This window comes from Sebastes umbrosus, chromosome 21 (genome assembly GCF_015220745.1).
Source record: "Sebastes umbrosus isolate fSebUmb1 chromosome 21, fSebUmb1.pri, whole genome shotgun sequence".
In the NCBI taxonomy this organism is placed as follows: Eukaryota; Metazoa; Chordata; class Actinopteri; order Perciformes; family Sebastidae; genus Sebastes; species Sebastes umbrosus.
The window spans coordinates 5211536-5227963 of record NC_051289.1 but is presented as its reverse complement, the minus strand read 5'-3'; the positions used below and the strand labels follow the sequence as shown (position 1 = coordinate 5227963).

Genomic DNA, 16428 nt, shown 5'->3' with positions numbered 1-16428 from the left:
CAAGTCGCGTATGAAAATTTTTGCCAACTTTCTGAGTTGTTGTTCCAGTTTGAGGGGGCGTTCACATGAACTTTCCCAGTCGGGAACTTACCGATTACACATACATGCAGCATAAATTCCTCTCTTTCTGTCCTCAGATGAACCATCTAGTCCCAGTACTGACCAGGACAGCACACACATCCCCGCCTCTGCTGTTATATGTGTAACTCCCATCATCACCACCATCCCACCCAGCCCCCCCTCTCCGTCCCCTCTCATTCGACGCCAGCTGTCACATGACCAAGGTATGTTCATGTAAGCAGCTATTACTGCACTTGCCAATACAGGTAATGAACGTTTATAAATAATTCATTATAACCCTCTCTTAATAGATTCTCTCCGTCTCACAATTATTGAGTCAGATTCGGGTACTAAAACAGAGCGGTCCAAGTCGTACGATGAAGGCCTGGATAACTACCGGGAAGAAAGCAGAGGGTAAGTTATACCCACCACAGTGTCATCACAAATACAAAAAAAAATCCCTTGATAAACATTTTGATGGAAAAACACTGTTCAAATTACTTAACAAATACCTCTTCTCTTCCATCTAGGAGGTCCTTAATACCTGGTCTGAAAAGTCTGAGGAAGGTGAGTTCAATCCCCATTTTTTATTATCAGGCATGAGTTTGTTCAGTGCCAGCTGTGCTCACCTGCCACATGACTGGTTGAAGGTTTATCAGCTCATTAGTTCACACCCAGAAGATAAAACTTCTCCCATTGAAATGTGGATATATTATGGAGAATAGGGATGGCTGTAAAAGCAACATCAGACATTGCTTGATGTTTCTCTGTATTTACCTTTATATGTCCTTGAAAATTTGACTGATAAACATTAGAGTTGGCCAGTTTAACCCTTATCTTCTACTGATCATCCTTGGTACATTGGTAATTTTTTCTTTATAAGGCCATATAACACAAACTGGCTCCTTATCTAGGTTCTCTACTGACGTCTTCGGTCATGCAGACAACGTCATTCCTAGAACCCGCACCATCTTTGGTGACAGTGCTTTTAAAGTTTTTGCACCCTCATCTTGGTGTGAGCAACAGAGTCACCCTGAACTAGATTATTTTATAAGCATGAAAGACTATAAAAATAGGATTAAGGACTATTTGTACACTGAATGTACTTGTGTCTTTCATGTGAAATTTCGAGGGCTGTCAATTGATTAAAATATTTCATCACGATTAATCGCAATCACTGCATGTGGTTATCATAAAGTGGGCATGTCTGTAAAGGGGAGACTCGTGGGTACCCATAGAACCCATTTTCATTCACATGTCCTGAGGTCAGAGGTCAAGGGACCCCTTTGAAAATAGCCATGACAGTTTTTCCTCGCCAAAATTTTGCATAAGTTTGGAGCATTATTCACCCTCCTTCCCGAAAAGCTAGTATGACATGGTTGGTACCAATGGATTGGGCCTTAATACTATTTTCTTATCCATCACAGGCGGCGGTGGACAGGTCGTCCGAAGATTCAGGGTCCAGGAGGGATTCTACATCAGACGTCTTCTGTGACGCCACCAAGGAGGGTTTGCTGCATTTCAAGCAGCTGAACACAGACAAGGGCAAGGTGTGGATCGTCTCTACATACAAAAGCCATCTCATCATATAACTCACACACTGACACAGAAAGCAATTCGTCAAGCATTACGTGACCTACTGTATAACTTGGTTTATAAACATGCCCTTGTTTCCAGAGTATATCTTTGTCTGACTTTATGCTGTACTATATGTTTGACCTGTTGGACCAGTTTGAACTCTTAACTGTCCTCCAGGCAGTGATTATGTGCTATAATGCCAACAATAGGAACGTTTACAGAAAGATTACCATTTAATTCCCTCTTTTATGCTTTGTAAAACTTGTCTCCTTCTCATGACCTATTTCTGCAGCGTGTTGGAGGAGGTATGCGCCCGTGGAAACAGATGTACGCCGTGTTGAGAGGCCGCTACCTCTGCCTATATAAAGACAAGGCACAGGGGCAGGCTCACGCCAACTGCCAAGCAGTAGACGAGCCGCTGCCGATCAGCATCAAGGCCTGTCTGATTGACATCTCGTACAGCGACACGAAGCGTAAGAACGTGCTGCGGCTGACCACGTCGGACTGCGAGTACCTGTTCCAGGCTGAGGACCGAGAGGACATGCTGGCCTGGATCAGAGTCATACAGGAGAACAGCAACCTGGATGAGGAGGTGAGGATCGTGCATTCAAACAAACTGTTCAGGCAGTCAGAAGTTCTAAGCATCTTTTTCTTTTTAGTTTTAATGATTTTGATGGAATAATATTGACATTTAGCTTATACAGTTCAGTAGCTCTCACTAGGACAGCTGCCTCAGGGCGCCGTCCAAGTGAACATCCTGTGTTATGACACACCTCACAGTGTGACATCACCAACTGTATAATTATCCTATTGCCCTACAATGACTGTCACATCCTCTTGGCCTCCTCCCATCTAAATCATGGCCTACTTTGCTTCAACAAGACATTTTTTATTTTTTTGCATCAAACATTATGTCAAACCATTCCCTCTTTATGTCTGTGACGGTCACAGTGCGGTCAATGGCAGCTGTACTGTTGATATTTTTAATACCGTTACTGATACAGCTAAATTTGTTATGTGATCACCTGCTGATATCCGACAACAGGACCTCGAGCTTCACATTTATTTTTGGGGAATGAAACTTTCCCGCATACTGAGCTGACCAGGTAGCCTGATATAACCATTTTAAGGGTGTCAATTATGCAAATAATTAGAGCTTTGTTGATCGATCAGCTTCTCAAATGTGAATATTTGCTGGTTTTCTTTGTCTAATATGACAGTGAATTGAATATCTTTAGGTGTTTTTTAAGCCCGTCTTTCCCCTCCCTTTAACCACACTGCCCTTACTATGACATTCCAATGGTCTTACCTGTGTCACCTGATAGCAGCTGGTTATATAAAGATCCGTTATGTCCTGTTAGGGGTGGGGATGTGAAGGGAGGTGCTGCACCTTATGCCTTAACCATCACCTTTTGTGTCCTCTGTCCGTTCTCCTCTGCTCCCCTTTCCTTCCTTCCTTTTTTAGAATGCTGCCTTCACCAGCCATGACCTCATCAGCAGGAAGATCAAGGAGTACAACACCTTGATGAGGTAAGGTTGAGAGGGAGGGGACGAAGGGGGGAGAGGAGGGAGAACTTCACACATTGCTGGATGAGTTCGCTCTGATTGGGAAGCTCATTTTTATGTCAATGTTTTACCCGCTCGCAGCCCAACGGGCAGCAAGACGGAGCCGTCGCCAAAACCCTCGCGCCAGTCGCTGAGCATCAGACAGACACTGCTGGGAGGTAAAGGAGAGACCAAAGCAACTAGTCCAATCTCACCCAAACCTGAGCAGGAGAAGAAGAACATGCACAAAGGTAGGAAAAAGAAAACAATTCCCAATTCTATTATAATCCACCATACTCTTCCACTCCACCCCTCTTTACCATAGACCCGTTTTTGTCTTTTTTAGGGAGGTACAGGGGGGTCTTTAGAGGGAGATAGCAGCTCAACAGTAGATGTCACATAGAAGTGGTGAACATCATCTGAAAGCTGGGAAGATTAGTTTGAGATTCAGCTCAGCACTGTGTGTCAAGTTGTTCTAGTCATAAATCAGAAATAAAAAAATAATAAGTTGCAGCAATTTTGGGGTTGATACCATATGTTACACCGATTTGGTGCTAAATGTAACCATTTTTTAATGCTCAAATTGATAAAAATGATTAATAAACCCTCCCAAATAGCACATTAAGACACCAAGACCTTGAGGAACACCATAGAAAAAGCCATGCTGTGATTTGGTATCAAAAACTTTTGACATTTCTGCAAGAATTGCATTTTTCTGTGATTGGATGGCGAGCACTTCTGTTCTGGAAACTGCTCCGAAACCCCCTTATTGTCAGTATACCTAGAAAAGCCATCAATCCTCTGAATGCTCTAGGTCTCTAGTTTGTGACTGTAACGTTTCATGAGGCTGTGATTATCCTAGAGGTCACCACAGGTCATTTTATACAGTTAGGTCAAATTTCAAATTAGGGTATCACTTTAATAAAATGGCTACTATGGGGACTTACATCATCACACATGAATACAGTTGGACTCATTGGATCCACAAGAGTCTCAGCTTTACAGTGATACCCAATTTATGGTACCCAGTATGCAGAAATATTCAAATAAACCACCAAGGAGTTGAAGAGGTTAAAACTAAGAAAGATAAATTTGTCGTTCTCATTGTGCTGTGCTTGCAGATGACACCAGCCCTCCGAAGGATAAAGGGACGTGGAGGAAGAGCATCCCGGGGCTGATGAGGAAACCATTCGAGAGGAAGCCGTCTCCTGGAGTCACGTTTGGAGTGAGGCTGGACGACTGTCCTCCTGCACATAACAACAAGGTCTGTACTGATGTTGTATATTAAGCTCATCCTCTTGAACACACTTTATCTCTACACAGTAATATCATACTGTATGTACAATAAGCTAATAACATGTTCTGCTTTTCTCTGCATTCTAGTTTGTGCCTCTGATTGTGGAGGTGTGCTGTAACCTGGTGGAGGAGAGGGGGTTGGAGTACACAGGCATCTACAGAGTACCGGGAAACAACGCCGCCATCTCCAACATGCAGGAGGAGCTCAATAACAAGGGCATGAATGACATCGATATCCAGGATGATGTGAGTGGCACTCAATCGATCCATGTTGCTTTAATTAAACTCACCTTGGAGTCTCACATTGCTCTCCTTAAAGGGATAGTTCAGGTGTTTTGAAGTGGGGTTGTATGAGGTACTTATCCATAGTCAGTTCATTACCTACAGTAGATGATGGTCAGCACACCCCCAGCTTAGACAAACAGACAAGAGTACCAGCACGGGAGCAACGCCATGTACTGCTGTGGACAGAAGAAGCACAGAAACATATTTTAGCCACCTAAAAGAAAGGCTGTGCTCTCGCCAAAGCAACCAGACTCCATTGAAAAAAACGGTAATTTTACCTCGCAGAACATGAAGGTTGCTGGTGTACCTCTGTCTTGATCAGTTAGTTTGTTTTGTGTTATTGTGTCACTTTGGTTAGTTCGGATTCACCAAAGTCACACAATAACACAAACAAACTAACCGATTGAGGCAGCGATAAACCAGCAACCCCCTGTGTTCTGCAAGGTAAAAGTACAGTTTTTTTCAATGGAGTCTGGTGGGTTTGGCGAGAGCATAGATGGATACAACGGCTTCAGTATCCCGTGGGAAAGGGCTGTCTGAAGGCAAGTTAAACTGGTGAAAATATTCTAAATATAGCGTACACTTAAACTGATACATTTTGCGTTTTAGCGTGTCAACCGTCATCTACTGTAGGTAATACACTGACTATGGATAAGCACCTCATAAAACCCCACTTCAAAACACCCAAACCATCCCTTTATTGTGTTCGGGACAAATATGCAAGGTTGAAATATTTTTAAAGTATCACTTTTATCTAGATGTGTGCGCACAGAACAATCCTCCACACTGTTTACTTGCCAGTGATGTGTCATGTAGCAATCCTTCAAATAACATTAAAGTTTGTTCTTTATTTATGTCTTTTTTTTGGCATCCAGAGCAACAGTAAGTGAATGCCAAAGCAGAATTTTGCATTTCTAGTGGATAGTGGATGTGACTTATTCTTGTGAGCCTGGAATGATTTGTTTCTTTTGCACAATCACCCTTCACATCCTAATCTCATGTTTTACAGAAATGGAGGGACCTCAATGTGATCAGCAGTTTACTCAAGTCCTTCTTCCGTAAACTTCCAGAGCCGTTGTTCACCAATGGTACGTTGCTTTTTTTCAAAGGTTGAGCAAGCCATCTAGCGGACATAAATGAGAACTACAACCCAGTTAAATGTTGACTGTATTTCACCTCTGGCTTAACTTTTAATTTCTGTCTGCAGATAGGTACGCAGATTTTATAGACGCCAACAGAACAGAAGACCCAGTGGAGAGACTCAAAGTGCTCAAGAGGCTGGTGAGTTGCTTTGACAATTAATTTCATCCCTTTTTATTCTTTGAATTATTTATTTATTTACTCCTTTATTTGTTTCTAAAGCATTTGAGCATATGTTTTTTTGTTGGTAAACATCTATGTCTCCACCTGTTATATAATGTTTGCTTCTTCTTTATCTACTTCCAGCTCCATGAGTTGCCAGATCATCATTACGAGACCCTCAAGTTCCTCTCAGCTCATCTCAAATGTGTGGCTGAAAACTCAGAGAAGAACAAGGTGTGTAAATTTCTGACTATACAATTTTCAATACAATTTCTCATTTCTTGTCTACTTCTTGTATTGTTTATATTCGTATTGTAGTGTTTGTATTGGAAATGACATTAAACAGTTGGTCTTATAAAAGCAGTACAACTAAATCTCTGTTTCTTGTTTTGTTAGATGGAGCCGAGGAACCTGGCCATCGTGTTCGGTCCCACTCTGGTGCGCACCACCGAGGACAACATGACCCACATGGTGACACACATGCCAGACCAGTACAGGATAGTGGAGGCCCTCATTCAAAATGTGAGCATCATATCTTAAACTGCTATTAAAGAGATTTAAACCAAATTTTCACACGTAAAACTTAATTTTAAATGTTTTTTATCTTTCCTCTAGTATGACTGGTTTTTCACTGACGATGGAAACGGAGATCCAGTGGTGAGTACAGCCATCACAGACATTACATTATTTTCTCTCCAGCTCTGTCCTCTCCTTAGGAAGCTTGCCGTAGGCCGCACTTTGCCGCTGCTCTGGTGTGAATTTGGCGTTATGGCTGCAAATTTCTCTTTAACGTCCTTGTGAATCTGCTCCTGACTGTGTTCCATTTGTCCCTTTCAGACCATGTCCCGCAATGAGAGCGCAGTGGAGTCTCAGCCCATCCCCAACATCGACCACCTGCTCACCAACATCGGCCGTACGGGCACGTCGCAGGGTGAAGTATCAGGTAACACGCTGCCTTTGGCAGACCGACTCTTTGGTGGGTTAATCTTTCTCTATCCTTTCTCTGCTGAGCGCTGTGGTCAAAGAGCGACCGGTGTGTGTGTGAACTAGTAACTGATGTTGATGATAACGCTGCTTCCTCCCTAGGCCAAGCTTACCCCTTTTTTGCTTCTTTGGCTGTTGCCACTAGATAGAAATGTCTATGGCTAACCATGAGTCCAAATGCCTGTGTGGGTTTCAGTGGGCAATTTATTTGCATCATTGAAAGGATGCAATAAATTGTCTCGCTTCTTCATTTGCTTAAAGAGATGTATCCCCCCTTCCTTGGTATTTGTAAACGATTCCTTTTTTTACCCCTCTGCCCTTTAATACCGCGTTTTAGTCAAACTCCTCAACCGGGCTCTGTTTACTCCCCCCCTTTATCCCGCCTACTGTTGCACTAATACGGCATGTTCTTTTCCACGTCGGAAATAGATGTTTTTACAGTGAAAGGCGACCTCTGATTCCTCTGTCTCTAGTGAGGCTCTGTCGGGTGTCCTAAAGGCTTTCCCAGCATTCACACATACTGATCTTGACACAGGCCAAGTGGGAGGAGTCTATCACACCATGATGACACTGATGGACTCTATAATGTCCGTGATGGACAGCTGGAACTGTAGGAAGAAGGACGATTGTTGCCCCCAGTGTAGCTGCCTAGTCTGCAGGAACCCGCAGTTCTGTTAAGTGCAAGAAAATGCCAAAGAGAGAGAGGAGAAAAAAAAGCGTTAAAGAAAAAAGAAACCGTGACGGAAAAGGGGAAGCGAAGCGGCTACACGGTACTGTGCAGTGTCCGGTGTTGTGGGTTTTCTATCAGAGTATACCTAACACAACGCGGTGCTACTGTCTGAAAGGCTCTCCGCTGTCTCTCCTCACTGTCTCGCAAGCTTGCCAACAGGAGAGATAGCATGGTATGGTTTCTACGTCACCGGTCAGTGTGCACTTGCATATTGTGCCATCATCTGTATTGTAAGGGGTGTATAGGGGGGCTTGGCTATGTCACACAAACCAAACAAATTTTAGCTTGAAGGATGATCTCTGTGATTACAGAGCAGGTGAGGACTGATTATAGGTTTTCCTTGCTGACACTCTCTCTCTCATGTAGTGTCCCCTCTTTTCATATAGCTAGCCCCTCTGTGACCCCCGTCACTTCTCTGTTGTTGTTTTTTTTTTGGTTTCTTCCATAGCCGTCTCCGTCATCACCGTGTCACTGTTGTCATGGCAGCTCATGTCATCTCACATTACTTCGTCAGCTCAGCTAAAAATCATCGCCATAGTCTGTGAGGTTGGGGATCTAACCTCAATATCTTTTTGTTATCAACTAAACTGTGTCTGTAGTACTGAAAGCTGGCATTGAATGTCCAGACACATACGTTATATTGTTTACTTAGTCTTTGATCAGACTATTTTCTTTAGGGAAAGTTCTTGTAAGTCTGCTTGTGTTTAAACCAGTGGTTCCCAACCTGAGAGAGATAAATATGAATGTTTACCTTTTCTCTAATCTTTTAAAAGCGTGTTTTACCCTTTTGTGTCTCTAAAAATATTCGATAACACTCATTTATAAATGGTTAATAATCAGTTAAGTTATTTTACTGTTAAACAATGAAACAATTAATGTTTACTAATTATTAGTAATACTATCATTTCTGTTATTTTATCATTGGTTTGTTTAATATGAAATAATAAGTTTATAAATTAAATATTGTATCATAGCTGATAAGAGACGATAACAATTACATTCTGATTACATATGTAAACTATTTATTAACAGTTTATTGTTGCACACATTATAACATTTTTTTACCAAATGATTTGTAAACCTTTCAGAAATAATTTAACCATTGACAAAGTATTAACGATCTATCTAAATAATGTTTATAGATGCTTTACAAAGTGTTAATCATCGCTTGCAACTTTAAAATAGCCATCCAAATAATTTTTATAGATGGTTTACAAACCAATTATTAACCATTAACAAAGTGTTAATGTATAAATAATTTTACAAACAATTTCTTTAAAAATTTAAATTTAAAAATGTGTTATTTTTTAAAAGTAAAAAAAAAATTAAATAAGTTTAATTAACTATCAATTTACCATTTATAAATGATGGTTATCATAAAGTGTTACAGAATATTCAACAGTTGGGATCCACTGGTTTAGAACATATCTAACATTTGAGAACTGTGGCTTTTGTTACAAGAAAAAAAAGTATTGTTTTGGTATCTGCATTAGCGTTCAACATTTTGAAACAAAACCCAGCCTTATGCATTTGTGGTTTCAGGTGTTTTTTTTTTTAATCAATACATTTTAGGGTTCACATCTGCCTACCTGGATATCCCTCGCCATCCTTGTGTTGCATGGCACATTATCAGCTGTTGTTAAAATGTACTTGTTGTTGTGTTCGTTGCTAAAGTTGCACTCAGTATCACTTAGAAACTTTGAGGAAAGATTAGAGCTATCTTTACCTGGCTTGGACTCGATGTTCAGGTGCGTTGGGGAAGAACGTCACATGCCATGTAGCTGTGGACCTGAGTGTAACGTAGAGCTCATCCGTCTCTGTGTGAAGCATGGCCTGTTGTCTGCTCATGTATGTGCTCACTCGTCTCGTCTGTCGTGTGTTTTCACGCCACGTGATTCTTCTCATCAACATTGTTCGCTTCTCCTTTTTTTTCCTCCCTGATTCATTTTCCCATGATGCATCTCATCAATGTGTTCATGTGTGTTGAAAAATCAGCTAACGTGCCTCTCTCTTCTCTCTTTTGACCCACAGATTCACCGACTAGTGACTCAGCTAAATCAAAGGTGAGTGTGTGTGCGCCCGGTGTGAACCCTCTTAGGCCACTGGTAGCGTAGGATGACAGGAGGTAGGTGACGAGCAGGAGAGATTACCTCCACCTCCGGTTAAGATCAGCATCAAATAAAGTTATCACAACCTACACTTAAAGGGCTTGTTTCACCCAAATCACCAAAAACAAAATTCTCACCTAACTCTTTTGTTATTTCTTGTCACCAGGGTTTACGCTAGACGCTAGACTACTGGGCATATGTTTTAAATAGCTATATAATAGCCTACATTTATACAATATTAAAACACAAAAAGCACTCTATGATCCAAACTCCAACAAAATGTATTTTATTGAAACATGTCAACAAAGTGAACTCTTCACAAACTTTGCGAGTGAAGCATATAGGCTACTGTACATCAATTACATAAAACAAATAGCCTTACTGTTAATTAAAGGTGCCCTATACAAGATCCAGAGCATTAATATAGCATCAAGTGAGCGAGTGAGATAGTGAGGTAAAGAGAGAGAGACCAGGCGCGAGTGAGGGAGCGAGGTAGAGACAGCGGCAGGCAAGAGCGAGCGAGGTAGAGGGTGAGAAAGCAAGAGGGCGGGCGAGGTAGAGAGAGAGAGAGAGCGAGCGAGGGAGAGAGAGCAAGCAAGGTAGAGGATGAGCAAGCAAGAGGGCAGGCGAGGTAGAGAGAGAGAGAGAGCGAGGTAGAGGGCGAGGAAGAGAGAGCGAGCGAGATAGAGGGTGAGCAAGCAAGAGTGCGGGCGAGGTAGAGAGAGAGCGAGCAAGGTAGAGACGAGTGAGTGAGGAAGAGAGAGAGCAAGCAAGCGGGCGAGCGAGATAGAAAGTGAGGGAGAGAGCGAGGTAGAGGCGAGCGAGCTAAGAAGCGAGAGAGGAATTGGGCGAGCGAGTAAGAGAAAAACCAAGCGAGGTAGAGGGCGAGCAAGCGAGGAAGAGAGAGATAGAGGGCAAGCAAGCAAGGAAGAGAGAGAAAGTGGCAAGCAAGCAAGGAAGAGAGAGTGAGCAAGGTAGAGGGCGGGCAAGACAAGGAAGAGAGAGCGGGGTAGAGGGCGAGAGCGAGAGCAAGGTCGAGCAACCAAGGTAGCGGGTGAGCTAGAGTGCGAGAGGGTGAGAGTGAGCGGGTGAGGTAGAGGGCGAGCGAGCAAGTAAGAGGGCGAGGTAGAGGGCAAGTGAGCAAGGTAGAGAGAGAGCAAGCTAGAAGTCAAGAGAGAGAGCGATTGAGAGAGAAAGAGAGATAGTAACAAGCCACTCCTATTTTGCTCAGCTTTTTTTTCTTTTTACACAAATACTGTCGTGTTTTTTTGTAATTTGGGTGAACCGACCTTTAAGTTGATGCAATAAGACGTCTGTCAGTTGTGACCAGACAAAGCCGACTGTACATCCAGTGAGCCTCTTTTTCTGCTACATAACACATCACACTTGTGGCTGAGGAGCTCAGGATTCTGCAGTTGCTCATTTTGAAATGGAAAGAAAGTGATTGAGATTGTGTCATTAGTAAAAGCAGGAGCCTTTCATCACTGCACTGCTGTTATGTGGCTGCTTTCCTTCAGCTTGTACGCCAGAGCTCCGGCTGGTGCAGGGATGCTTCAGTTCATGCTGTGCTACCGCTTCTCCTGCTTCTGCTTCAAGGCTCGCATGGAAACAATACTGTGCTCCCTGTTAATAACGTTCCTCTCTCTGTCCACTTCTCTGGTTTGTGGTGCTTCACGGGAGCAGGTGGAGTACAGGTTTAAGTCTCCAGGCAGGGGGTGAAGGGTTTCTGTTCTCTTTGACGTGCTCCCTCCTTGTGTTTCTCAGCACAAGAAATACTCATTTTGTCTTCCTCCTCCTCCTCCTCGTCTCTGCAGGGTTCCTGGGGCTCAGGGAAGGACCAGTGCAGCAGAGAGCTCCTAGTCTCCTCCATCTTTGCTGCAGCCAGCCGCAAAAGAAAGAAGTCAAAGGAGAAGCCGCAGCCTAGCAGCTCAGATGACGATCTGGACGCCGTGTTCCCCAAGAAGGAAATCCCTGGCCTAAAGTCGAACCACTACGGCCTCCAGACTGAGGTGCAGAGCGAGACTCGTCCCAGCCCTAACGCAAAACCCAACGCAAAGCCCAACGCAAAGCAACCAGAGGAGAGGAAAGAGAACGGGAGAACTGTGGAGCTCACGCCTAAAGCGAAGCATAGAAACTCATTATTCCTGAAGGACAAGACTCCTCCCAGACACCCCTCACCTTCCCCCTCCCCGTCCCCCGGCTACCAAACAGCTCCTCAGGTGAAATCCTCCTTGTCGGATCCCCCGTCCCAAATTGATGAGAACACCTCAGATCTCGGGACCATGAGCTCCGGAGCGTCCGTAACGCGGTCAAGACCGAAAAAGTGGACCGGAGCGTCCGTTGATCTTCCCGCGGGAGCATGTGTCGGACTGGCAGCAGGTCCGGGGGCGTCCGCCGGCGCGGAGGTGAGCTCCATCACCTCCGACTACTCCACCACTTCTTCCATCACATTCTTGACCGGAGTGGAGTCCAGCGCGCTCAGTCCGGAGCTGCAGGGCGGCGAGGAGGCAGATGACGAACGCAGTGAGCTCATTAGCGAGGGACGACCCATGGAGACGGACAGCGAAAGCGACTTCCCCGTTTTTGCCCCGGGCGGTGGCAGCAGCCAGTCTACACCCTGCCCAGAGCAGAGTCTGGACAAGACTGAACCACGAGGAGGTGGAGCAGCTGAGGGAAGCACCACGCCCAAAATGGAAGCGCGGCGCCTTTTCCCGTCGCACAGGATGATTGAGTGCGACACCCTCTCCAGACGATGGTCGCTAAGACAGAAAACAGACAGTGAATCATCAGTGGAGGGTGCTGCTGGGAGCGGGGAGCGTAGCGAGGGTAGAGCGGAGTCTTCCACGAGGCTCTCGAGAGTCCTGGAGGTGATGAAGAAAGGGCGGTCCACGAGCAGCCTCAGCTCGTCGTCACGCAGCGAGTCGGAGCGTCCCGAACCGGCCTGGCACCTCAAGATCACCGAGCGGCTCAAATTCAGGTTACGCACATCTGCTGACGACATGTTCACCCAGAAGAACCGAACTCCGGACGCTCGCGGGAAGAAGAAGAACATCCGCCGCCGGCACACCATGGGCGGGCAGAGAGACTTCGCAGAGTTGGCGGTCATCAACGACTGGAGGGAGCAGGGCGGCGTGGACCAGACGGCCGACCTGTCAGCTCTGGACCGCCTCAAGCCCAGATGTTCCTCTCAGGACTTCTCCATCCGGGACTGGATCACTAGAGAGCGGTGTCGAGGCTCTGATTCAAGCGTTGAAGTTGCACCTAAAGCCGTTCCTGAGGATGATCACCCAGAAGCTCAGGACGCGGCTCCTGAAAGACCTTCTCCTTCTGCGTCCCCGGGCGCACAGCCGCTAGCGGAGGAGCACGTTAACGGTAGCGGGCTGCAAGGCAAAAACAAAGCCAGCCTCGGGGCGGACGCTCACCCACACAAACTGTCTGGAGCGCAAGTTGTCCGCTCACGGTTCTACCAGTATCTGTGAAACGGCAAGAGCGGTCTTGTCTGTGAGGAAAAGAAACAAACTGAATGAATGCGTGAAAATGTACGAATGTGGGTATTTTAGCTAAGGTTACTGCACAATATTTTTTCTACAAAGTATACTTTATGTACATACTGTGTATTGGCTTACGTGATTGTTACTGGAATAATGCTGAAGAGATGTTTATGTGTGAAAATCCACTGACTTGTTGGCCATACTGGAACAGACGTGGACGGACTTCCTCCTGCAAGATCGAACCCTACTCATGCAAGAATGTGACTTTGCTGTTAATATTAGGGCTGGGACGATTCACCTATCTCCCGATTCGATGCTATCACGATACTTGGGTGCCGATTTTGATATGTATTGCGATTTTTGTTCACTTTTTTAACACTAAACCATGAGAAAAAGTTGAATCATACACTTCTAGGGACTTTTACTTTGGAAAATATCTAAATTAATACATTCAAATGTTTGATTTTCTGCATGTACGTAGTCAGAAATGTCCTGAAGTCAAGTATATCAGTCATTCGCGGCGGATTGTTTTGGTTGACGGATACGGTACTGATATGATGTCACATTACTCAGACTACAATATATCGATTCTAGCATTAAAAAATACATTTTCGAAATCGCGATACATAGGTGAATCGATTTTTTTCCCCAACCCTAGTTAATATGTTGTGTTAACGGGACAGAAATGGACTCTGGATTGTTAAACAGCACTAATGGAAAGTAGCAGGGTGAACTGGACTATTACTGAATGCAGGAGGAAGGTTTATTTTAAGGAATCATGGTTCAGTTCTTCCTATTATAAGCGGTATGAAGAATGTATTACTCTCTTTGGACTAACACTAGATGCTTGTGACAAAATTGTCATTTTCAAAAACAATATGTATGTGTTTTTTTTTGTTTTTTTTGCCTGTACTTGAAGTATGTGGATGTAACTGAGGGCTGCTTTCTGAGCTGGGTGCTGTGGGAAGTTTGTTTTTTCACAGTACAGTCACAACAGCCAGATATTAGCTTGATGGACTGGAGGATTATTATAGTTTTATCAAATAAAGACTGAAAAAACAAGTAATGAAATGCTGATACTATAGTATGTAATGCTTGGTACAGTAGTTATTTCCAAACTTTTACACATTGTTTTTATCTCAAAAAGAAAAAGTGCCTCTTTCTTCCCTTTTTTAAAAACTGTTTTTACCAACAGTTGACAAAACATTTTTAGGAATAAAATAATCTCACAGGCATTCCAGAGATGTTTTTTGTTGTGAGGTCTTTCCTATTTTTAGTTAAACTCACATCAACATCAGAGCATTCAAATGTATGTCAGTGTCTGTGTTTCTTTAGTTTTACTTCATTTCCCCCCCCCCTCTGTATTTTTCAAGTGCAGTAAAATGCATGGGCGCTAAAAACCTGGGAGAAAAAAACAACAACAAAGTTATGTTTGAAACTGCATGAGACAATGTTTTCTGAACAGTGAACATCTCGCCTGTGTACAGCAAAACATGGGTGCAATGCCCCTTCCTCAACAAACACTGGAAATAAATAATCTTTATTAAGTTCCTGTGTCGGTTTGGTTTCATTCTCTTTTATTCTTTACAAAAGACATACTCTACTATGACCTTTTTTTTCGTTTCATTTTTTGAAATACTTTACTGGAACTTTTTTTTCCATGAAATGTTTCGACATATAATATGGCTTTTTTCTACGAAATTTTTTGACATACTATACTAAGACTTTTTTTTTCATGAAATTTTTTGACATACTATACTTTGACTTTTTTTCCATGAATTTTTTTTACATATGATACTATACATTTTTTCTACAAAATTTTTCGACATACAATACTATGACTTTTTTTTCAAGAAATTTTCCCATATACTATACGATGACTTTTTTTTCATACAATTTTTCACTATAGTATACTATGACTTTCTTTTCCGTGAAATTTCGACATTTTACCATAACTTTTTCTTCCATGAAATTTTACGAGATACTATGCCATAACTTTTTTCATGACATTTTTTCAAGAAATCTTTTTACATATTTTACCATAACTTTTTTTTCATGACATTTTTTGAAATACTGTACTATGATTTTTTTTTTCCATGAAATTTTTCGACATACTATACTATGAATTTTTTTCAAGAACTTTTTCAACATACTTTACCATAACTTTTTCTTCCATGAAATTTTTCGACATACTATACTATAACTTTTTTCATGACATTTTTTCAAGAAATCTTTTGACATATTTTACCATAAATTTTTTTTCATGAAATTTTTCAAAATATTATGACTTTTTTTCCATTAAGTTTTTGACATACCATATTATAACTTTTTTTTCATGAAATTTTCTACATACTATACTATGACTTTTTTTCAAGAATTTTTTTGACATATGCTGACTTATTTATGATATTTTTTTAAATACTATACTATGACTTTTCTCATATTTTTCAACATACTTTAAGTATTACATTGTCATTTTAAAATGTCATAATAAATGTCATAGTATAGTATATTATGAAAAATGTCATAAAAATGTCATTAAAAAGGCCAGAAATTATGATCTAAAGTCACTACTGTAAATGTATGGTTTTATTTTCTTTTAATTTGGCGACATCTGGTGCTGGCATCAAGAATGACACCATGGTAGACAGCAATGTATGCTACGCCACTTATAACAATAAACCTTTGTATATAAACTTTTTTAAAAAGTATTACAAAGTGCTTTGCATTGGAAAGAAATACACATAGAGAATAAAATGCCCAAAATAAAATATAAACAGTAAAAAAATAATAAATGAATAAAACATAATGGAACTGGAAAAATATGCTTTTAAGAATACCACCAGATTACCTACAGAATGACAAATTTTAATTTTATTAAATAATCTAAAAATTGCTATTAACCAATAAAATCCTCAAATTGTATAACTTTAAGAAAAATGGAAATATATAAATCATAAAACGTTGTCCAGATCAATCAATAAAAATACTGTGGGAACTGAACAAATCAAATATTTAACCCCTTACGAAAGTGTCTGCATTTTCACAA

The 16428-nt window shown here is 42.1% G+C and overlaps 1 protein-coding gene across 7 annotated transcripts in view; it reads left to right on the top strand.

Moving 5' to 3' along the window:
• The window catches only part of LOC119480267 (rho GTPase-activating protein 21), a 94238-nt gene extending 80607 nt beyond the window's left edge, over positions 1–13631 (top strand). For 6 of the 7 annotated variants that reach the window (XM_037756381.1, XM_037756382.1, XM_037756379.1 and 3 more), the window contains 17 exons: positions 138–284; positions 372–474; positions 591–627; positions 1488–1610; positions 1931–2230; positions 3104–3168; positions 3286–3434; positions 4305–4447; positions 4567–4725; positions 5774–5852; positions 5972–6045; positions 6211–6300; positions 6463–6588; positions 6682–6723; positions 6904–7009; positions 9812–9843; positions 11703–13631. In XM_037756381.1, the coding sequence (XP_037612309.1) occupies positions 138–284; positions 372–474; positions 591–627; positions 1488–1610; positions 1931–2230; positions 3104–3168; positions 3286–3434; positions 4305–4447; positions 4567–4725; positions 5774–5852; positions 5972–6045; positions 6211–6300; positions 6463–6588; positions 6682–6723; positions 6904–7009; positions 9812–9843; positions 11703–13367 (3440 nt within the window). In that variant the 3' untranslated portion in view covers positions 13368–13631. The remainder of the gene's footprint in view (positions 1–137; positions 285–371; positions 475–590; positions 628–1487; positions 1611–1930; positions 2231–3103; positions 3169–3285; positions 3435–4304; positions 4448–4566; positions 4726–5773; positions 5853–5971; positions 6046–6210; positions 6301–6462; positions 6589–6681; positions 6724–6903; positions 7010–9811; positions 9844–11702) is intronic. The other variant, XM_037756380.1, reaches the window with a different exon arrangement.
• Positions 13632–16428: the final 2797 nt, after the last annotated feature.